Genomic DNA, 23911 nt, shown 5'->3' on the forward strand with positions numbered 1-23911 from the left:
ATAAGGAAACAGTCCAATGAGATTACATGCTTACTGTCATATAAGTGGCAAGATCAGAATGTGAATGCAAGTTCAAATGTGAAAAGCTCTTATCACTCTATCATGTTTGGGGAAAACCCATCTCCTCCAGTATGTTCCCTTCCCTCCATCTCCACTATCCTCCCCACATATTTAAGTTTTTATTTAAATTCCAGTTAGTTAACATACAGTATAATATTAGTTTCAGGTGTACAATATAATGATTCAACACTTCCATACAACATCTGGTACTCATCACAAGTGCCCTCCTTAATCCCTACTACCGATTTCACCCATCCACCCACCCACCTCCCCTCTGGTAACCATCAGTTTGTTCTCTATAGTTAAGAGTCTGTTTCTTGGTTTGCCCCCCTCTCTCTCTTTTCCCCTTTGCTCATTTGTTTCTTAAATTCCACATATGAGTGAATCCACAGGTTTAAAATTAGGTTAAGCTGGACTGAGTGAATATTTCTAGTGTGCCCTCCTTCACAAAGATGGGAAGCATGGCTCTATTCACTGGGTTATCTTTTCTAGTGGATGTTATTCAAGATACCTGCCTTACATAGCACTTGCTCTCTCTCTCTGGATGTGTTTTCACCTAACAGAATCTGAATTTAAGTTGTCTGTCTTAACAAGAACAAGACAAGGTGAGAGAACGCTGAAGCAGCCACCACTCTCTAGAACTCTACCTACAACAGAGTAGAATTTAGAGCGTGTTAGATTTCAGATGTTAGCCACGCTGTCCTACAAAGTTTCCCAGATGCTCTAGTTCAAGGGAGTGGTTGGAGGATGCTGGACTAGACACACAACTGTTATTCTGATCCCCTGATTAGCTAGTGATCCTTGTGCCTAATTTCTCTATTGTTTAGAACCTAGAAACAAGAAAAAGCCTCCGACTTTTGTCTATTTTAATAGACATTTATTTCTTATTTGACTCAAAAAAAGGATAAAAAAGCTGCTGAGTTGCCAGCAGAAATCTAACAATCGGGATGGGAAAAAAAAAATTGACTGATTTGATGTAAGGAATGAAACTATGTGAGAAAGATGGAAGGCAACAAGAGAGACATGGAAAAAGCAGAAATTGGTGCTCAAACATAGTTCTCTTCATGAAAAGATCAGAAGGACATAAGACTTGGCCTAATAGTAATCTTATCTGCTCTTCATTTTAGCAGAAAGTGAGTTGCCACTCTGCATTAAACATAAAAGGAGTCTTATGTATGGGCTGGGCATCTCTCTAGAAAACAAGAACTTTTTTAATATGATAAGGCTTGTAGAGAGGGAATTAAGACTGAAAAGATGGGAATTCCTATTAGAGGAAGCAAGTGGACTTCATAATTTGTAGGCAGACTAGTCAAATACACAGAACTGGCCAGCACACAACTCCTGGTTAAGAAGCACGTTTGATGTACTCTCAAAAAGGTGGTATCTGTTCTCTGATCTCAAATCTCACTGTCATTTCTTCTTGTTACAATTTTAGCCTTGAGCCTTCATATCTTCAATTAATCTTTGTTAGCTACCACACAGAAAAGCCCTTAACCGAGCCCCCTATACCCTTTCTAAAGGGTAGCTCTGATGATTTAAAATGTGACACGGTATTAGAAAGCCATCACACTCCACAGTCTAGAACCCAGGCAGACCTGCAGTTCGGCTGAAAATCTTACGTAGTAATGTTTGCCAAATTCTACCATAGGGGGCAGCGTAGCACATGGAAAGAAAGGGTGTTTATTTGAAATTAGGCAGATCTGGATTAAAATCTCTGGTCACTTACAGCGTGATTTTGGGATGAATTATTTGGCCTCTCTGTAACTTCTACTTACTTACCTATCATAGGGACTTGCAAACAGTATGATAGTTTCAATATGTTTTCAAAGAAAAGACCAATGCAAGGAAGGATCAAAAAATCTTTTTTCTCAATATCGCATTTGAGAAACAGCATGTCCAGGAATGACCAATAAATAAGTATAGCTGTCCACAGGGAATGTTTAAGAAACTGCCAATAAATAAAATAAAATAACACTTGAAAGCTATGTTGGGTAAAACTATGGCTAATCCCATATTAACATGAAAAAAAGGGATATTTTTAAAGGATTCTTATACCTCTACTTTTCTCAAAACTCACAGTTTAAGAAGACTTAAAAGAAATTGTGGCCTAGGGTAATGTCTGGAGAAGTGTTTTATGTTTATAACGATCAAGAATTTAAAGCTGCTCCAAAATAAAGTCTTTGAAATAATGAGAGCTCTTCCTTATTTACTATTAATATAGTAAGATTCATATATATGGGTGACTGACATTTTCTTTGTAAGCAATGAAGTAAGAGGTGACATCTTTAAAGTGTTGTTGAAAAAATAAAGTACTCTGGGAATAATCCTAAAGAAGAGATCCAGGAATAGAGAAAAAGGAAAATGGGCCAATTTCAACCTGAAATACTACTTCGTAGAAGGGCATTGTTGCCTTGGCCGTCAAATAGTTTATATTCTTCTTGCCATTTTTGTGCAGGAAAATGACCTCACGATAAACAATATATCAAGTGTGTGCACAAGCATACATATATATACATACACACATAAACACTTATGCACATATATACATCTCTCCATGCTGTCACTAGTACTCAGTCTACTTCTGTGGCCTTGTATGTACAGCACAATAATTTGCATCATGACTCAAAAGACACTTGAAAAAACTGACTTAAAATTGTTACTTTGTTTTTAAGGAGGTAACCAGATAACTGTATAAGACATATCTAAAAGTTCTGTTTACAGTTTCATCTTGAAGGGGAAAAAAAAATGATAGAGCATCTGTCAAACCTCTGTACTGGTAGTTTTCCTACAGAACAATCTGATGACTTCTCCTTTTGGAAAAAGGTTTTGTCTAGATGGCTTTCTTGTTTTTAATTTAAAATATAGCAGAACTCACTGATAGCTTTGCATTGTTCAACAAGGCTGAGTTTTGATTAAACTTCTTTCTTAAATAAGATAATGCAATAAAATACTAAACCCCATTCCCCAACCTGAACCCTCAGAAAAAAAAAGACATAAACCCCCTCTTTTCATGTAGTAACCTTGAGGGAGAGAGATCAAGAGACTGGGGAACAAAAGCTGGGTGGATTGCATTATAAAAGGTCTTAGCCTTACCAACAAAGCAGGGATGTAGCTATTACTGGTAGAGCCATCTGGCTGGGGATTCAAAGCATTGCTTCAACACCTTGAAACAGAGATGGTAGAATGGATATAAACCACTACTGAAGCCAGCTTCTTCTTAGATCATACCAACTAAATAAAATCTAAACTTGCAGACAGGCTAGGGAAATTAGGGATAAACCTGTTTTAGAAAGGGTTTTAAGTTTCACAACCTTAAGCAAAAATGATAAAAGCAATTCAAGTATTAAACCTAGCGTCTGAGATTTTTTTATTCCAGGTCAGGTTACATTAAAGGAGATGATGTTACATCTGTTTGTATATTGTTTATGGGCTAAACTGATGATTCACTGTAAAATTTAAAAATAAGCAAATATGAGTAAGAGGACAAACTACTATGGACATTATTTTAATGTCTGTAAAATAAGCTATTATTTGAATTAAAATGTTCCATTCCAAAGAACTGCTTAACTTATAAGTCTACTCTACATGGATATTCACGATTTTTATTTAATTTTAAAATGATAAATAAAGAACCAAAAAGCATGCAAACATAAAGATCTATGTGCATAGAAGCCTGAGGGGGAAAAAAAGGATAGAAGTTGTGCTACATACCTCATTCATTCTGAGTATAATTCTTTTTACTTTTTCTCCTCTTAAAATAGACTGCCTAAAATATTGATTAAAATAAATTCTAACTCCAGCGAAAAGTACATGATGTTTTATTGAATTTCCTGTAATTTCAATAGCACCAAAATACAGAGAAAATAAAATCCAATGTAGAGAAGTCAGCACTTACTTGACTTAATTAGGAGCTAGTCAACAAGACCAAGCTATGTAAAGAAAACTCCTATTTCCAGCCTTTATTATCATTTTCTGGGGTCTGTGTGTATTCACATTCTTTACAACTTAAAAATGTTTCAATTATGGAATATTTTAAACATACTTTAAAAACCACACAGAAAAATACCCATGAACCACCCCCATTCTGCAACTCAGCTTCAACAATCAGCAACTCATGGCAAATCTATACCCTCTTTCCTTTTCTCCCCTTCCAGATTATTTCAAAGCAAAGCCCAGGCACTATATCATTTCATTTTGACTATAATTTGATGGGGGGAGGTGGGTGGGTGAGGAGAAGAATACAATAGAAAGACTGGGGAGTGAGAGAAATAATGCTACTTCTTTTTCTCTACAATCCCTACCTCTTGTCATAACCATAATTTTAAGAGATATAACACCCAAGAATATTTTGAGGAAAGAAGCCCACATGCCATCCCAAAGAACAAGCCCTGGCAATTTCAACTTTACTGCAGATGCCCAATCACTTCCTCCTTCCATTTCAGACAGACTTCAATGTTTCAGGACCTTCCTGCCTATCTAGTAACAAAGACAATACTGGGAAGCAGTGATAGTATATTCCAGTCCTTATTCTCTGGTATAGCCTCAAAGGACTATATCCAACAGAATTGTTTTTCTCAGCACTAGATTAATCACCAAGTCCTGGAGTTGATAAGCTGTCTCTGGTTTAGACAGGAGTCTAACTACCCACCTTTTAAAATAGGCCTATGGCTAAGAGGTGCCTGGGTGGCTCAGTCAGTTAAGCATCCAACTCTTGACTGAGCTCAGGTCATGATCTCAGGGTCATGAGATCAATTCCCAGTGTTGGGCTCCACGCTGGGCATGGAACCTGCTTGATTCTCTTTCCCCTTTCTCTGCCCCTCCCCCCAACACCCAGCTGCACACACATGCACACTCTCTCTCTCTAAAAACAAAAACAAAAAACATGTCTATGGCTAACTCCATGGGCTACCACTAGCCGAATGAGGTAAGGAGGCACATACAACAGAGCTGACTCCTAGGAATGGGAAGGAAAACAAAAACTGCAAATAAGGGAAGTAGTGGCAGAAACCAGACAGTAACTTTTACCTTGGAGTAACACCTGCGAATACATAGCCCACCCCAACCACCTGCATTTTGTAAATAAGACAAGATTCTTTACTACTTGATTTACATAAAACATATTTCACTCCAACCCTCTCTACTGCACACAAACTACTAACCCCTGTCACAGGGATAAATAATAAATAATAAAATTTGATATTAATGATTTTTCATAGTAATAGGATCAATTACTTTCCCTCTATTTGTAGTAACATTATCCCATTATCAGTACTTCTATTTCTAATACCTTCCGTAAAACAAAACTTAGTTCATTTTATTATTACACATCTGAAGATTAATTTTGCGGCAATAACAAAGACTGTGAGGAAAGTTTCATTACAATTAATATGGATAGGTAAATGTCTCAGGAACAGCAGACTAAATATACTCACTTTTGTTGTCTTTGTATAGAATGGGGAGGAAAGCTGGTGAATAGGCAGGTCCACGATACTAGTGGAGTTTGTGACACTGTTACTATGTGTATGTTCATCTTCCCTGCTACTGTCATCAGATTGATCAAAATCATCACTCTCCTGGTCCATTTCCTCTTCCTCTTCATCCTCCTCATCTTGTTCACCAGCATGTTCTTCATCTTCTTCTTGCTCTTCTTGGTTTCCCGAGGAGTCCTCATCTACCGAAATGAATCGATTATTGTTTTCTTCCAATTGTCCTTGCTGGGAATCATTTTGGTCTCCAGGTCTAGGTTCTGCTCCGACGACCTCACCATTCCTGGCAGTGTGCCCCTCCTCTTGTTGTCTTAGCTGTTGCTGTTGCTGCTGCTGTTCCTCCTCAACCACACGATTCATCTGTTCCTCATCTGCCTGGCTTGAGGAAGGGTTACCTCTCAGAGAACCTCCAGTTCGTCGTCTTTTGCTGCCCACAGAGAGCAGTTCCTGATTCATTTCCAAAAGCCAGCTTGCTACTTCTTGGACCTTAGCTAGACTATCAGAAGATGCAAAGGATTTCACATTCTGTAGGGAAAAATGGGGGGGAAAAAAAGGTTTGTACAATCTACATTATCTTCCACTTTTATGTTCTATGTCTATATTCCAAATTTCACTAAAGACTGTAAAAAGTATTTGATGCTATTGAGATGTTCTTTAGGAATCAATAGAAAGTTCAAAATGTAAAAATTGAGACTTTATAAAGACATACACAAAAATCAAATAGTAAACAGCTTTATTTTAATATTTTAAAAAATAATTTTAGAATGAAACTTTATAAATTTAGTTGCTTTCACCAATAAAACACAATTTAACCAATAAAATGATTTTCAATTTTAGATCAGTTCATAAACTTTATCATTTATAAAACTTCCAGAAAATGTTATGAAGTATATCATAAAAAACTATTTAATGATCAGTTAAGTTCAGGAAATACTGAGGTAAGCCAAGATAAAGAGGCTTTTTTACTGTAGGAATTTCCCAAACTTCTCTGATCATAGAACCTTGCCTTAAGACATGGTTTTCTGACAGGTACCAAGTATAATCGTTATGATTTTCATTTTTCACAATGAATATAAATCAACTGGAGCGCAAATAAACAAAAAAAAATATTTTTATTTTCTTTAAAAAAAGGAAAAAAGTTCGTAAGTTCATACCCACTGACCCAGTAACTCCACTTCTGGCAATCTATCCTAAGGAAGTAATCCTAAAACAGAAAAAAAAATTATGCAAAGGATGCTCACTGCAGCTTTATCCACAAAGGCAAAAAATAAAAATAAATGTAAATAAAAATAATCAAAACCCAAATGTTCAAGACAAAGGAATCCATGAGATGGGATATATATATAGTGCAATCCCTAAACACGATGTGCATTTTAAAAAATTGTGAGAACATGGATGTTTGTATTATGCTAAGGGCAAATTACAGGTACTTATATGATCACAGCACGATTTTTAAACTGCATAAAGACTAGAAGACAGTATTTCAAAATATAAACTACATTTAGGCAGTGGTATTATAAGTGCCTTAAACTTAATTTTAACCATATTTCTCAAATGTTATGTATCAAACACATTTGCTTTTACGTTTTATAGACTCTAAAATTTGATCTGATAAAGAATCTTTTCATAATGCTCATTCTTAAATTTCATCCTTTGCAGATATCTATATGGACATGTTTGAGGTTACATAAAATCATGCCAACACACTGCCCAAGCTCATATAAAATTCCTTTTAAAAATATCTTTAAGGTTTATTAGATATAAGAAATACAATATCCATATTCTATCATGTCCTAAGAATAAGTACATTATATTATATCACAATGGTCTTAAATAAAACAGCCTTATTTACTTTTCAAACCCTTGCCACCAGAGGTGAATCTCCCAAAGGGCCATAGTTCTCATTCCAAGTTTTGAAATGGGGTCTGAAAGTCTGGAAGGTAGTTTTAAAATAGCAGTATTTCATTTTATTTTCTCTAATCTACACTTTCTAAGAAAAAAGCTGTAGTGGGGGGGGGAATTTTTTAATTCTAATTACAACTAGAAGTTAAGTATAGAAAGAGAAGAATTCCAATGACCGAGCTGTGAGACACTCCAACATTCTGAGAGAAAGAGTAACCAACAAAGATGACTAACAAGGAGAACTGGGAATGAGTGACATCCTCAAGGCCCTTAAGAAAGCATACCCAGGAGGAGAAAGTATAAAATTCCAACTGTTGATGATAGATCAAGTAGAATGAAAAGAAAGAATTGACCATTGGATTCAGTAACATGGAAGTCACCAGTAACAGGAGTTTTATTAGTTGAAATCTGATTAAAGTAGATTTAAGAGACTAGGAAGAGAGAATAGGGATGATGGGTACGAGCAAGTTAGGAATTTGCTACAAAAAAGGAACAAACTAAAGGGAGTGGTAATTGGTAGGGAAAACAGAGTCAAGAGAAAATTTTTTATTCTTTAAGATTGGAGAACTAGCAGTATATCAGTATACTGACAAGGATGACCCAGCACAAAACAAAAAGTTGATAATGTAATCGAGAAAGAGAAGAAATGGTGAAGTGATATTCGTAAGTAATTAAAAGGGGATGATGAGAATGAGTTCAAAATTGGAAGGACTAGTTTTAGTTTAAAAAATGGATACTTCATTTATAGTAAAAGATGGGAAAGAAGAGTGGTATTATAGGTACTTCATATTTATTTCTTTTTACCGTATTTCTCAATGTGGAAACAGTTGGAAACAGGTGGATTTTTATAAGTGGTGGAAGTCTAGAAATTCCCTACTCATTCCTTCAATTATTTTCCTTTTCTTTTTAAAGTAGGAAGCAATGTCGCCATTATCATCAGTGATCTTGGGAGAGGAGGTGCTAGAAATTTGAAGAAAGGGATTTGAAATAGTCCTCTAGGGAGACAGGAAAGAAACTTTACTAGGTGCATGAGATTTTGATGATCAAATATAATCAATAAATCATGATGTAATATATATTAAATGTGGCTTTTAAAAGTCAAGTGATTCTTTACAACTCAGATAAGCACAGTAACAAAATTTCTATCTGAGGTAGGAAGTAGGGTTTTAAAATAAGCACATTAAATATATCTGTTGTTTTCTACAGAAAATAAAATAATAAACTACAGAAAATAAAGGTCATCAAAATCTTCCTGACTCATATATGTAAAAGACAAACTATGAAAACATCACAGAAAAGCATGTTAAAAATAACATGTTGAAAAACACTGACCTACGCAAATGAATATATATACTATCCCAATGTATATAAAGGTAAATCTACTATTCACAGGTTTCCATCAAAGAATTAAAAACTTGGTTTAGTAATTGCATCTAAAGTCTAGTTCTCCTAACACTAATAAGGACATTTTTCACTTGGATGTTTATGCATAGAACAGCATGAAATCAGGGTCATTGCCTGGAATAATGCAGCCCCCAAGCAAATTGCCCTTTGTGTGCCAACCAAACAAGCATATTTTAAAGAGATAGAAACGGGTTAAATGACATATTAAGAGCAACTTACACGGTAAAAAAAATCAAAGAACCAAGGTCATAAAACTAATCATAAAGAATATGTGCAAAAGAGGGAGGAGACTGTTAGTAAGTAGCCTATCAACAAACAGAAAGTTTATGACTGGCATTTCTAAAATAGTACTAGTACTGATCATCAGTGAACACTTCTGTTACTAATTAGGAATAATAAAAAGTCAAATCACTATCATTGTGTAACTTTAGTGTTATATTGAGAGGAACAGAGAAGAAAACGTCTTTAATTTAAGCCAATAAAGTTAACTGACTCATATTTACAACCATGGCATATAAAGAGCTTTCAAAATAATACAGATTCTTACAGATAGACCTGATCAAAAATAGTAAATCCAAGTAGAAGAATCAGATTTAAAGCATAGCCAATATAAAATATACAATGACAAAGCTAAAAGTCAGATTCTAGGAATCCCAGAATATTTGAAGAGGCTGAAAATACCCAACAGACTTACATAAAAATTTGTCCAAGTAGTATATATGTTGGATTGGAGCTCTCTGACCCATTTTTGGGAATGGAAAACAGAAATGAAAATTTCATTTTGTTGGTATTCATAAACTCAAATTTAAACAAACAAAAAAAAACCCAGTATTTTTAGGAAATTAGTTTTTTCTAATAATGATCTATTAAGTAAGCTAATGACCTAATTAAAACAGTAAGCATTTATCCAATTAGTAATAGGAAATCAGAATCAACTAAGTATTCTTATAAGGGGGGGGAGAACCTTTTTAAAAATAGTTTATAAAGCCCCACGTTAAAAAACAATTGATCTAAAACTTGAAACTGTCATGCAGCAAAAGTTAATAAAATATTAACCCCAAAAATGCACACTTCCTTCTTTTAGATTTTATTTATTTGAGAGAGAAAGCGTGTGCGAGTGCGCGTGAGCAGGGTGAGGGGCAAATACTGGCTTCTTTTCCAAAACCAGAATCACTACAATGCTCAAAGATTATTACTATAAAACAAATGTTTACTGAACACTCTATATGTTTTAGGTACATTTTAATTTTCTAGAGGATAATGTTTAGAAAAGTTTCTTTACAAGTGAATCAATGACTTTTAACCTGACCAGAACCCATGGTAAAATCAGATTTTACATTATAAATAACTCTGGATGTATGTATTTAAACAAACCTAAAACAATGGTTTAGAGAGAGGGAATTATGAAATATTTCAGATACCTAAAGTCTCTATAAATCACCACCTTACCTAAACATGTCCATTCTCATTATTTGTAGTAATTGTGTTCCATAAAGTTATCACAAATACTGAACCACTGCCCCTAGGGGAAACACAGGGTTAACTTCCTGCAAGCTTTGGTCACAACATTTTGGCCAACTGATCAATATAGAATCTTTTCATGTGTATATTTCTATTTAAAGACATGTACTTAATATATATTGTTGATTCATTAACACTGAACTCACAGCCAACAGCACTATAAACCCATGCCTGAACGAAGCTTATCTAACACCTATATGCTCTCCATAAGGCACATTTCGACACTAGACAGCACCTCGCCACTATACTTGGGGGCCATTTTCAACAGCCAAATATTTCACTAAACTGACCATGAAAAGGACACTTGTTTACAGTACGAGAGCTGAAACAAGAAGGCAGAGTGTCACTTTGTTTGACCTCAGATGGGAATGTGCATGCCAAGTGATTTTTTGCCACTCTGTGCATCCTCAGGTCCACAAATGACTGTGAAAGCATCATGAATATTGATTTTTGGTGTCACAAATAAACAGTAGTGAGTAGGCAAATTCGCAAATACAGAATCTACAAATAATGAGGGTGAATGGTACCTACTTTATCTAAGTCCTCTAGACAGGGCACTACTTGCAATGCAAGATTCACATAGTATTTTGAGATACCAACAAAGAAGCCACAGCATTACCTATTGGCTGCTTCTGGAAATATAACAAAGGATAAATGATCAAAGAAATTGGAAGCTCTAATAGACATTCATCACTAACTTCTTCAAATAAATCAGAAGTTTAGATAGCTCATATTAAATAAAGTTATACTTTGTACAAAGTAACTGCCAGAAAGAAAAAGGGTGAGAAAGGCATCATTTTTCCCTTTGTAAGTGGGCAGAACAGTGTTCTTCTGGCAGCGTTTTTCATTATAGTGACAGTTCTGAACCTAAGGATGCCTAAAAGAAGAGATTCCTACAGTCACCTCCATCCTAGGATGAAGAAGTATTATAATAATTTTGCTCTTCAAAAAAATTCAGAAATAAGGTTACTGTGATGTAAGAGAATTACTCCAGGACTTTACTCAAGTCCTAGAAAATACTGGGTAACGTTTAGTCATTATACCTTGTTGATTTATTGACACCTCAGACTGAATTCCAGTGCTTTTTAAAAACTAGTTTCTCAGAAACTTTTTAACTAGTTTCTCATGAACCTTGCTTTTCAAAAGATCTTTGATTACTTAAAACCACTTGAACTTATTTTAGGATGCTTAAAGGAATCAATGTGGGCAAGTACACATGTTAAACAAATTGAGCTCTGAAAGCCTGTCTCAGAGTGAACTAGAGCTGTTTCCACGGCAAACACTAACCTTGAAATTACCTTGAAATCTAAGTAACAGGGGAACACTAGTTACACTAATAAAACAAGGGGTGACTTAAGCAAACAGCCAAAGCCTCCAAATGACTGTGCAATTTTTAGACATTTTTAGCATTACGTGGCAGGGTACAATCCACTGGACATGAGCAACAAAGTCATTTAAGAAGCTTTAAGATGTAGATGGCAGGAAAATAAACCAAATTGTACTGATCACTGGGAAGGATAACTCAAAGCTTAGAATCACCTTCTGCAAGCAGCTTAGGATCTTCCCTGAATCCTAAAGGAAGCTTCCTGATCATCAGGAGCCCTCTTGTGGCCCCACCACTTACTAGCACTCCAAGTTCATATTTCTACACTCCAAGTTATTTATTTATTAATTACTATGGCCAAACTGATTAACAGTATCTAGAATTTACGATAAAGTAAGTCACATCATATCACTCAGTGACTCAAAATCCACCAAGGGCTTCCCATTTCACTCAATAAAAATTCACTTAGAATAAAAGAATTTTTATGGTTGCCTGTTGGTCTCTGTATAATAATCTACACATACCCCCACCACTCTGAGTTTATATTCTATTCTCTCTTTTTCACTTTGCTTCACTCTTTCTAACACTGTTCCTTCTTGAAGAAGAAAATATGCTGCTATTTCGGAGGCTTTGCCCTGGCCATTCCCTCTGCCTGAATGCTCTCCTCATATATCCACATGGTTCTTCCCATTACTTTCTTCAAGACTCAGTTCAAATGTCCCCTAAGCAATGACACTTTCCCTAATCATCTTATTTAAAACAATAACTCCCTTGCATCATATTCCCTTTCACCCTTGCCCTGTTTTACTCTTCTCCATAGCAATGTATAAAAGCACTAGACTAGTGTCTGCAATACAGTAAATGCCTATCTATCTGTCCACCCATTTGTTATCTGTGTTATCTTCCCACTAGAATTTAAGCTCCCTAACGAAAAAGACTTCCCTTTTTCACCACGGTTATCCTCAGCACCTACCCAAAGCCAAAAATGCTCAGCTTATTCCTCAAAACATTTTTTTAGTGAGTAAACATTTATTAAATCTTTTTAAAGCCAATTATGCACTTTCTTTACCAAAGAACTTCAAGCCACGTCACAAACAAAATATCGGTAACTTTAAACACATTTTTAAACGTACTGAACACGTTCTGTGTAGTATTTTTAAAACTGAGTAAAAATCTAGCCTTAATACTTATCATTTTTTTCCTTTTATCAAATTTCTTGTTATTTTAACACAAGCTATAAAAAAACAAGTATGTGACTAAAAAGATTGATACTTCAAAAGCACATAGTTTGTTGAGTAATTCTACTTCCCCATCGCTTATACTGTGGTTAACTGGGAAACCACAGATGTAACTTAAGGTGGAAATCTTCCAAGGACTACAAAATTGACTGAATAGGTCCTTAATAATGGAGATTTACAAAAGTAACACAAAATGAACAATATGGGGAGCATGATGCAAGTATTCATGTAAGCAGCAAATATTCATTAAGGTTTATGGTTTTGAATATTTTAAATCCACATGGTTCATCAGTCATATATATCTTTACTAGAAATGATATTGAACACTATTTCTCAGTTCACATGACAATACATATTTTTTATGTTTTTTAACTGATTATTTTTGTTTTGGCCAAATTTAATTCCTCATTCCCATTTAACTCTCCTACCTCTGCAATCTGTGTTTACTCCATTAAAACTAAACTTTAAACTAGCTGCTAGGGGCACCCTAGCTGCTAGGGGCACCCGGGTGGCTCAGTTGGTTAAGCGCCTGCCTTTGGCTCAAGTCATGATCCCAGGGTTCTGGGATGGAGCCCCACATCGGGCTCCCTGCTAGGCAAGGAGTCTGCTTCTGCTTTTCCTTCTCCCTCTGCCCTCCCCCACTCTTGCTCACTCTCTCTCAAATCAATCAATCAATCAATCAATCTTAAAAACAAAAACAAACAAACAAAAAACCACCCAAAACTGGTTGTTAAATCCCACTGGATCTTTTACCATTTCTATAGCTTTTTACTTTATTGAACAAGCACTCCCTCTTCTTTACAACTCTCTTGTCCCTCAATTTCCCTTGGTATCATCCTTTTCTTGGTATCACTCCTCAGGCAGCACTGCTGTTCTCTGTTGCTAGCTCCTTCCTTCTCTGCAGCTTCTTTGAAACCTAGGGTTTTAACTATCACATAGAAGCTAATGACAACCAATTCTATTATCTCCAGCCAAACTCCTCTATTGAGCCTACTAGTTTTACCAAATTGTCTCACAATCACCCCAAATCCATGATCTTAAAATCCAAACTCCTGTTTATACACACACACACACACAACACACACACACACACAGACTTGAGGCCCAAATTAGATGCTCCTACTATTTTCTCTATGTCAGTGAATGGAACCATATTCTAGCCAACTGCATATTTAAGAAGCCTGGCTCTTCCTCTTCCTTCTACTATCACTTCCCTCAACAATTTAGTCCTAAAGCCATCTGGTGGAGCCAAGCCAGTAAGGTATATGTGTGGGAGGCAGGGTGGCAGTACAGCAGGGAGGGATCAATTTAAACAGAGTGAGGAGGGCCCCCTTGTATGTGGGGGAGGGTAGGAGAAAAGAAAGTGGACCAGCACTGGTGTCAAAGCCTGAATAAGAAGGGTGAGGAGTGATCCAATAGTGGAAAACACCAGCAGGTCAAAGGCAGAGCAGAAATGAGAACATCTGTCTGGGTGAGGGTATCAAACGTGAGCAGGGTAAGAGAGGTGTCCATGTGGCAGGACGGTGTCAAAGCCCAAATAGGTTAAGGAGGGTATAGTGGCCACAACGGTGCCCTGCTCAGATACCCCTTCAACAGAACTTGCTCCCTCATCTTGGAATCCACTGCAACATTTACACCTGGCATAATGCCTCTATGCTTCTCCCAGCAAATGACTGAGCATGGTGGGAATGCTCCAACAGCCAATTCTGGTGGGGGGCTACCTGCCCATCATATCTTCTCTTGATATCTATTTCTCTGGGGATCTGCATTAACACAGAAGGCATCTATATACTGGTGTCAAAAACTCTTGAGACAAAATTAAAATGTGTGCAAGACACTACAAAATGGCTAACTTCATTAAACAAAGGTCATTTCACTCCAGAATGTTGAAGAACATTTTCTACTACATAAAGAAATCCAGTGGCTCAGCAGAGGAAAATTCTCAACAGGGTATTTGAGCTAAAAAGGGTCCTTTTAAGACAAGAGAAGGCTAGCTTTTGTGGAATACTTTGAAGATGAAGAACGGCTGCAGAAACTAGCCAATGTAGCACTTACTCCTCAGTCTCTGTAAGACATGAAGAAAAGCTTTGACTTCAGGGGACAAGATTCTTGGATTTAAAAGGAAAATGCACTTTTGGAAAACAGCACATTACAAAAAGGAGATTGTGAAATGTTTCCACTGCTGCTTGGGCTTAACTAAAGGGTATCATCAATTCTCAAGTCTTATTGGAAACAACCTGAGAAGCTACAGAACAAAAGTGAGCTGATTTTCTTCCCTTTCAACACAAATGATCACTGGGCAGAACTCTTTTTCTGAATCTTCTGATTATGAGAATTTGCCTTGAGAAAAAGGCAGAGCTGCAGTCTTACACAGGATGAGTTTTACTGATCTGCCCCAGACAAGTTCTGGGTTTCTGTGGAGAAAAGAATATCCTGTTATTCATAAGAAACCAGTGAACATTATGCCTCAGTTTTCAACTTCTCACACATTCAAACAATCTTTTTCTTACTCAATGAACATCAAGAGTAAGCTAAGAAACAGTCTCATTTCAGATGAAAAGGAAATCTGTACATGCCAGCTTATCTCCTGTTTGACCCCGAATTGGTATTTGTGGAGCATAAAACAAGCACACGAAGTAAATATAATTATTACATTAAAGAGGTAAGTTCACAGTAAAGAAGTCAAAATAATTTTTTAGATTCAAAAATCACACTTTTATGCATAGATAAGCCTAGTGAAGGAACTACTTTTTTAGCTGGTAGGCCTACATTTGAGCATGATCATATCACTGAGTAAGGAAATGTTTTCTCTAAGTCTTCTATAAAAGAGTATCTAGGCAATATTTTTATTCATATTGCTTTGGTTTATGGTTTTAGTAGCTTTACTATTCAATACTGTCAAAAAATTTTCATGCTGTAAATATTATTAAAATCAATTTATAATCTTTAAGTTAAATCTGCTGAGCCTACACTAAGAAAAATTAAGTCCCATTTTGGTTTAAGCTAGTTATATGAAATTTATTACATTTCTTAATGAGTTTGCAAAATTTATGCAAAGATAAACGAGACTTATCCCAAGGAAAGTAAGCTAAGCTTAATTAGCAGGGGGTATTTTTCCCTGGTTAAAATGTCATTTTTAGCTGTAAATATGAAGGGAAAACTACTCCTACACATACTCTACACATACCATATCTAATTTGGATCTCAAAGAAGTTTATGATAAGGCCTACTTGAGTAAGGTAAAAAAGACAAAGTAGTAAAGTAAAAGAAAAAAACTAGAATCTCCTCTAACACTAACTGGTGTTAGCACATGTTTGCTTATCTTGTGTTTGACCCTGAGTTGATATTTGTGGAGCATAAAACAAGCACACAAAGTAAATATAAATTTTACATTAAAGAGGTAAATTCACAGTAAAGAAATAAAATAATTTTGAGAATACTTTGTGGGAAGAAGGAACCACACAAAAAGAGGGGACTAATGAATTTGCCAATATAAACAGATGCACAGAAAAAGAACATTCTCTACTCAAAAGAGCACTGACAATTACCAATAAATTATTACATCTACAACTTACTGATCAAGTTGATGTACTGTGAGCTGGAGATATAATCATCTTTATGTGATTCCCAGGAGAAGATTATTTTAAGGGTTTCCCCAATGTAAAAAGATTGAGAAAGGCTGAAGTGAACATCAGTAATGGGACAAACTGACATTATGTTTACCTAATAAGAAGTAATGAGAGTAACACAGCATCACTTCTTTGAAATTCTTGCCCATGATGCATAACCTGAATCCACTAATGAGGAAACACTAGACAAACCCAAATTAAGGGTCCTTGTTCAAAATGACTGTCCTATAATCTTAAAAAAGTGTTAAAGGAATGAAAGTAAAGATCAAGGCATTGTTCCAGATACGGGATAACTAAATGTATGTAGTCCATGACTTTGAATGGAATCTTTTTATTATATGAGATAATTATCTGAACAACTAGTGAAACTCAAATGGAGTCTGAGGAATAGAAAATCTAATATATTGATGTCAATATCTTGATTTTAATGATTATATTGTGGTTATGTTAGAGAAGGTCCTTGTTTATAAGAAATGCATACTCAAGAGTTTAGGGGTAATGGGGTATCCTGTTGGCAACTTATCAAATGGTTCTGGGGCTAAGTAAGTTCTTAATACTATAGTTGGGACTATTTTGAAAGTTAAAAAAAGGTGGAGTGGGGGAAATCTGGACATCAATCTGGTTCCCATTATCTGCTACAAACTACCTTTGCCTTGTCCTGCCACTTTTGTCACCCACTCATATCATCACTAAGTTCTAAGTGTACCCCTTCAGTAGATCTACAATGGTTTCCACTTCTCTAGTGCTGTTTAATAAGCAGATACTATCTGCCTCTTGCCCAAACTATTTGAATAGCATCCCTAGTAATCTTCCCATCTTTTGTGTGTCATACCTCTCACCTACCCTCTATGCTGCTGCCAGAACATGAAATGTCATCACCTCAGTGGCAGTTTCCAAACTTTTTACATGCTGAAGCCTTAGTTCAAATGAAGGCAAGATACTAAACGGGTAAAGAAAGAACTTGTGAGGGCAACTGGAGAAGGGGAGAGAACAGTGTTCACAGAAAGAATGAGCAGCCACTGAGTGACTCTGAAAACTTCTGAAACTACTGTTCTATAAAATAAAATCGAACTCCTAAGCACAGTACACAAGATGTTCCTAATCTGGTCTTGCCTCCATCCATCTTCAATACAAACTGGTTTGTCTTAAATTGTGCATTACCCAACAATATTCATCTACTTGTATTCTCCTTATACACTATATGTTCTATGTCTGTATCTTTGTAAAGATGTCTTCCTTCTCTCTGACACATTTCTTTGCCTACCCTTTACTAACCCTATCTGGCAATGTAAGTCACCTTCCTTCATTCTTCTATTCTTCTGTGTCACAGAACTTGCTGAAATTGGCAAGCACAGGCCTTGAATACAAGGACCTCCTCCTTCCACTTGGAAAAAGAAAACAGTGGTAGAACATTCAGGAAAAAGTTGGGAACACAGACTTATAATAAAAGAAAGCCGTAACTATCAGGTTGATAAAGGGGTAAGCTTGAGCAAAGAGGACTGACATATTGTGAGTTGTCTTTTTTAATATATTATAGAAAGTAGAAGGCTAGAAAAGTGAACATGTTTGCTATTTCATGTGTCTCACCTTCCAATTCCATGAAGAAAACAGGAACTACGTTTGCTTTTTTTTTTTCTTTTGATGTTAACTGACACCACATATCAAGTATATATTACAATGCTAAGCTTTAAAATGCAGGGATACACCAATGATCATACACAGACAATATATACACACTTCTTTCACATTTAGGAAGTGATACTCAACTGTACATATAACTTTATTACAGTCCATATAATCTGTTACTTCCTATAATTTCTAAAACTGTTAACCAATAACCAACATATACAAACAAAATCCATAGGGTAATTTTTCCATTTCCTAGAAATATATTCAATAGCCTCTCATACGTTGTAAAAAAAAAAAAAAAAAAAAGCATGGGGGATTTTAAAATATGAAAATGTAAGTGTTCATCTTACATTGTTATCAGATACTTCTATTTGTGGTAGTTCAAAACTGAAGTCTACTTCTGAAAAACACACCCTGTCACTGAACAAATAGATCCCTCCTACAGGGTTTTTAGGTAGAGAGGTGTTAATATCATGACCGGGAGCAGGAGGGGTGTCAGGTTTGCATATAAATGCTGAAATCTGTGTGATAAAAGTCAACAACCACAGAAGTCATTCATGTACTAACTAGTCATTCATCATTCAAATATTAAATGAAAAAATGGGTGAGACACAGTTGACTAAAAAAGATATAAAAGGACTGATAAACATATGAAAAGGTCCTCTGTAAAACTAGCCATCAAGGAAATGCAAATTAAAACCATCATGCAATACTACTTCTCATCCATAAGAATTGCTAAATTAAAAAAGACCAACTACCACCAAACATTGGTAAAAATAGGAAAGTCAAACTCTCATACATGGCTAGTGGGATTTTAAAATGTTACTACCACTGTAGAAAACCATTTGGCAGTTTCTTATAAAAACACACACCCTGTGAGCTAGCACATATGCTCCTATGTACTCCTACCCAACAGAAATGTCCACAAATAGGCTGGTGTAAGAATGCTTATAACAGCTTTATTCAGAATAGCCAAAACTGAACCCAACTCAGATAATTATCAACAGAAGAATGGAAAAATTGAGATATATTCATACAATGGAATGGGTACACAAAAATGAGAATGCACTTCTGATACAGGAACCGAAATGGATATCAAAAACAGTGTGTTGAGTGAAGAAGCCAGGAAAGAAAAAAAAGCAACATTATATGATTCCATTTATATGATGTTTAAGAATACAAAAAACTAATCTATAATAATAGTCATCAGAACTGTTGTTGCCTAAGTTCGGATTGAATGGAATGGAGCACAAGGGAAATTTGGGGAGTGACAAAAATTATTCTGTATCTTGACTGAGGTGTTGGTTACATAGGTATATGTACTGTCAAAACTCATGTATAGATTGCACTTAATATAAAAAGCACTTCGGTTAAAAATGTATATATTAACTGAAGACAAGGTAAAAATTTCTTTGCCTTCTTTGACTCTCCCATTAGGAGCCTGTTAAATGCTGAAAAAGGCTTTGGACTTCTTTGCTCTGGGCCCACTAGTTGGGTCTTCTCTACACTAATACCAGCTATGATCACATCAGAGAGTGAGGGTAAAAGCCCAGAATACTGATTTTTCCACTTTAACAGGAAAGGTGGCAGTTTTCCCAGTGTCCCCAATACCTGGCATTGAGGAATCAGCAAGCATTCACTGTGAAGCTAGATTCTACAGCAGGTAGAGAAAACTTTGAATGACGAATGTGAAAGAGCTAAAACAGCAATTGTACTAGAAGGAAAACCAATCTTGAAGCCACTACCCTAAGGAGCTGATGAGCACAAAACAAAGAAAAACAAGAATCTGCTAAATTTCAGAACTAACTCAGCATCTTCAAGGAAAACAACACTACCACAACGAGCACTGACTCAACTCCTTTTAGCTGTGGCCTCTATTCTGCCTCACTATCATTTTACAATAAGGTTTTGAACTTCAGAAAAAGCACACCAGTATAATATAGAAAATTTACTGTCTATAGAAAACTAATGAGTGTTTTTTTAATAGAGTTCCCATCTCAGCATAGTTTTAGCATGGTGACTAATGTGGACCACAAAGGGGAAAAAATGCCTTCTTCTTATCTGCTTTTTAAATTTAGGAATTCTATTTTCATTTGCTACTGCTTGATGCCCCTTTGCCTGGGTTTCTGGGGGGTTTTAGCAGGCATGTCAGAACTCAGGTAACTGCTGCCTGGATTTCTTTTCTTGCTCACTGAGGAAAAACAATTACCTCATTTAGATGAATACATCAGAGAATCACTATTCACAGACAGACTCTAAGAAACATCATTCCATCTTCCTCTTCCAATTCTTGTTTGGAAGGCTGAGTAGGCGTATTGGGGGAAAACACTGCCTGACCACACTGAACAAAGTGTAGTTTTAGAAAATGCGTATTTGAATTGGAAAAGAGAAATATTTAAACTCTAACATGAGTGAGGTACTGGTGATAAAATGTTGATCAAAGACATAAGCTCTGAATCAAAAAAAAAAAAAGTGTAATGGCTATAAAAATAGTTTTTAAAAAATTATGAAAAAAAATCTACCCAAGGTAGATGTTTGTAAGACATATGAACAAGAAAAATTTCTAAAAGTTATGTAATTACAGTGAAACCAAATAAAATAAACTTCATTCTAGCCTGACTCCATCACTGCCCACCACTGTCCTTATCTGGCAATACTATGGTGACTGAAAAAGCAAAAAAAGTAAAAACCATCACCACCACCAAGAAAATAAAAAATCTAAAACATCTAAAACATTAACTCTAATAACAAGAAACATTTATAATCCACTTAAAATTATTCTTTTTTCCTTCCTTTTTAGTAAAGACTGAGAGCTATTATTTTCTAAATGGTGAGAAGTATCATTATTTTCTTACAAAGATGTTCTCTATTTATGTAGAAATAAAGCAATACTGTCATAATGATTAAATTAGTAAACTAGATCCCTTATGTAATGATCTGTAATTTTCAGACAAGAAATTTTTAAAATTTTTCAGGTTATAGAACAGTATCTCTGGACAAACCTAACAAGGCAGTGGTTGTAAAACACTCTCAAACTTCCAAACACCCTCAATCTCAGTACAATGCTGTGTTGTACACTCAATCTAAAACTAAGAGGAAGCATTGTGGGTTGGTCACAACTCAAATTCCTTATCACAATGAGGACTGCCTAAGGATTTTATCACTAAACTCAGCCATTCAAATAACTAGGAAGACAATAAGAGTGGTCACTGCTCCCCAAAACTAGTGATTTTCAGATTTGTTAGGAAGAATATTTCTTAGAACTTCAAGTTTCTTTTTTTTTTTCTTTTTTTTAAGATTTTACTTATTTATTTGACAGAGAGACAGCGAGAGGGGAACACAAGCAGGGCGAGTGGGAGAGGGAGAGGCAGGCTTCCCGCTGAGCAGGGAGCCCAATGAGGGGCTCGACCCAGGACCCTGGGATCATGACCTGAGCCAAGCCGGAGGCAGACACTTAAGGACTGAGCCACCCAGGCGCCCCGAACTTCAAGTTTCTAATAGGATTCCTTCACTCTGAAGTTATTCTTCCCACCTAGAAAAAATTAGATCGCTAACCAAAATAATAATAATAAATGAAAGCCATAAAAATATGCCTTTTTTCTACTGCAGCAATTCACCTACTCCAAATAGAGAAACAAAAATATTAGGAAGAAATCTTATAAGTTAAGAAGTCTGTATTATATTCAGATTAGTAAAGATGCTTCCACTGCATTCATGTAATCAGCAAACATTCACAGAGAGCCCACTATGAACTAACACTATGTTAGGTACAGCTTATTCATCTAATCGAGAACACTGAGATCGTAATTCCCATTTTACAAAATAGGAAACAAGCTCAGACTAAGGTCACTTGCCCAAAGATTTACAGTTAGCAAGATTTAACAAACATGTTTAAAACTGTGAACCAATGCCTGAACAAGGCTTATGTTCATTCCACCGGGCCAACTTGTCTCCCAACAAGGCATAATTAAGGATCTTACAGCAGCAAGAGAAACAAATGGCACAAGTGACAGTAACAGGACACCATTACAACTATCTCTTTGATATAAAAGCACCTTAAGATAGAGCCCACTCTTCTTCCTCAGACCCCTAAACACCACCTGTCTTCCAATCAGGGTCATGGGCCATGGGTCTAGGCCCTGTCAAACAAAACAAAACAAAACAAGAAAGGCTTTTAGGCTGCCCCCAGCAAAGTAAAAGAAATCATATAAGATTTTTCCCAGGCCCCGTTTAGGAAAAAAGGGGCACCCCATATCTCCCACACCCCAAAACTCATGCACACACTCTAATTGCTTTTGCCCACTAGTTACAAAGTACTCTTAAAGCTATATTTGAATCTATAAATGTAGCTCTATAGTTACATACGATTACAAGTATTTTGACAGTTTAAATTGAAAAGATTTTAAGCATAACAATGAAATCAAATTCTAGACTATAACCCAAAGTCGCTATCCAACTTTGTAATCTCATTTCCTTATCAATTCTCAACAACTGCAAAATAAGTATTACCTATTATTGAATCTTGCTTTGTGCCGGGCCTTGCTAAATGTTTTACATATGAAACCTGATTTAATTGTCAAAACAAACTTATGATGTAGATTCTATTTTAAAGATGAAGAAATGAGGTCAGAATCACATTCCCAGGGCAGTGGAAATCACACAGTCCTGTGATCAAAGATAAACCATTCCTGGCTCCAGCAGTTTTTCCTTTGAGGTAAGCAGAAGGAATAATACTAGTATCAATGAAGAACATTAAGAAATAGATCATTTCAGCACAATGTCAAAGCCAACTTAACAGTGAAACAGCTGCATGAATTTGAATAAAATCCAGTGGGTTAACCTAACAGCCCAGGTTCAGTAGTTAGACTACACAAATTCTAAATCTACCACTATCTAGCTATGTGACCTTGAGCAAATTTACTTAATGTCTTTAAATCTCAGTTACCTCATCTGCAAAAGGGAACTTTAAATGGTACCTCTATTTTACAGGATTATGTAAGGATTACAGAGATAATGCATGTTAAATGTTTAAAGATGTGTCTGACATCTTTGAGTACTTAATATGTTACTTATTAGCTATTAAACAACTTTGTTATCATTTTTAAGAAGGCTTAAATAGGCTAACTTCATCATGAGTTAAGTATAACAGAACAAAGGAGATCAGCAATCATTAAAGATACTCAAATTCAAATCTTTACAATTTGAGTTAGAGTACTCACAGGTTAAACTATCTTCCAAACCAAAACATACCAAAGTTTGGTTACATGGCGAAGGATGCATTTCCACCTCTTTTTCAGTGCCAAGAAAACCATTCTCTAACCTCTCAAAGGACAGGAACAGGGTCAGTAGTATTTAAAGTGTGGCAGGCGGACCCCTGAGAGTTGCTGAGACTTTCCAGATCTTTGAAGTCAAATCTACTTTCATAATACCAAGAGGTTATTGGCTTTTGTACTCATTTTCTTCCAAATGTATATGACTTCTGACCATAATTTGTGATGATGACATTATTTTAATGGCTGATACAACTGTTTATGCTTTTAAAATTTCTCAGTTTTCATTTCTTTTTTTTAAATACTGTTTTTTTTTAAGATTTTATTTATTTGAGAGAGGGGAGAGAAAGAGAGTGCACACAAGCAGGGGAAGGGGCAGAGGGAGAGGGAGAAGCAGACACCCCTTTGAGCAGGCAGCCCAACGCAAGGCTTGATCCCAGGACTCTGA

General features: G+C 35.9%; 1 protein-coding gene across 6 annotated transcripts in view; it reads right to left on the reverse strand.

Moving 5' to 3' along the window:
* FBXW7 (F-box and WD repeat domain containing 7) overlaps positions 1–23911 on the reverse strand; it is a 221113-nt gene that overhangs the window by 85519 nt on the left and 111683 nt on the right. For 4 of the 6 annotated variants that reach the window (XR_010409589.1, XM_064585174.1, XM_064585172.1 and 1 more), the window contains exon 2: positions 5493–6071. Coding sequence is in view for 5 of the 6 variants with exons in the window: in XM_064585174.1 (XP_064441244.1) it covers positions 5493–6002 (510 nt within the window). In the remaining variant the exon portion in view is untranslated. Of the gene's footprint in view, positions 1–5492; positions 6072–6700; positions 6751–23911 lie in introns of all 6 variants that reach the window. The other 2 variants (XM_045880293.2, XM_064585173.1) reach the window with 2 other exon arrangements.

Source organism: Mirounga angustirostris, unplaced genomic scaffold (assembly GCF_029215605.1).
Source record: "Mirounga angustirostris isolate CCGP_5_RB_7025 unplaced genomic scaffold, mMirAng1.0.hap1 SCAF_2, whole genome shotgun sequence".
Lineage (NCBI taxonomy): Eukaryota > Metazoa > Chordata > Mammalia > Carnivora > Phocidae > Mirounga > Mirounga angustirostris.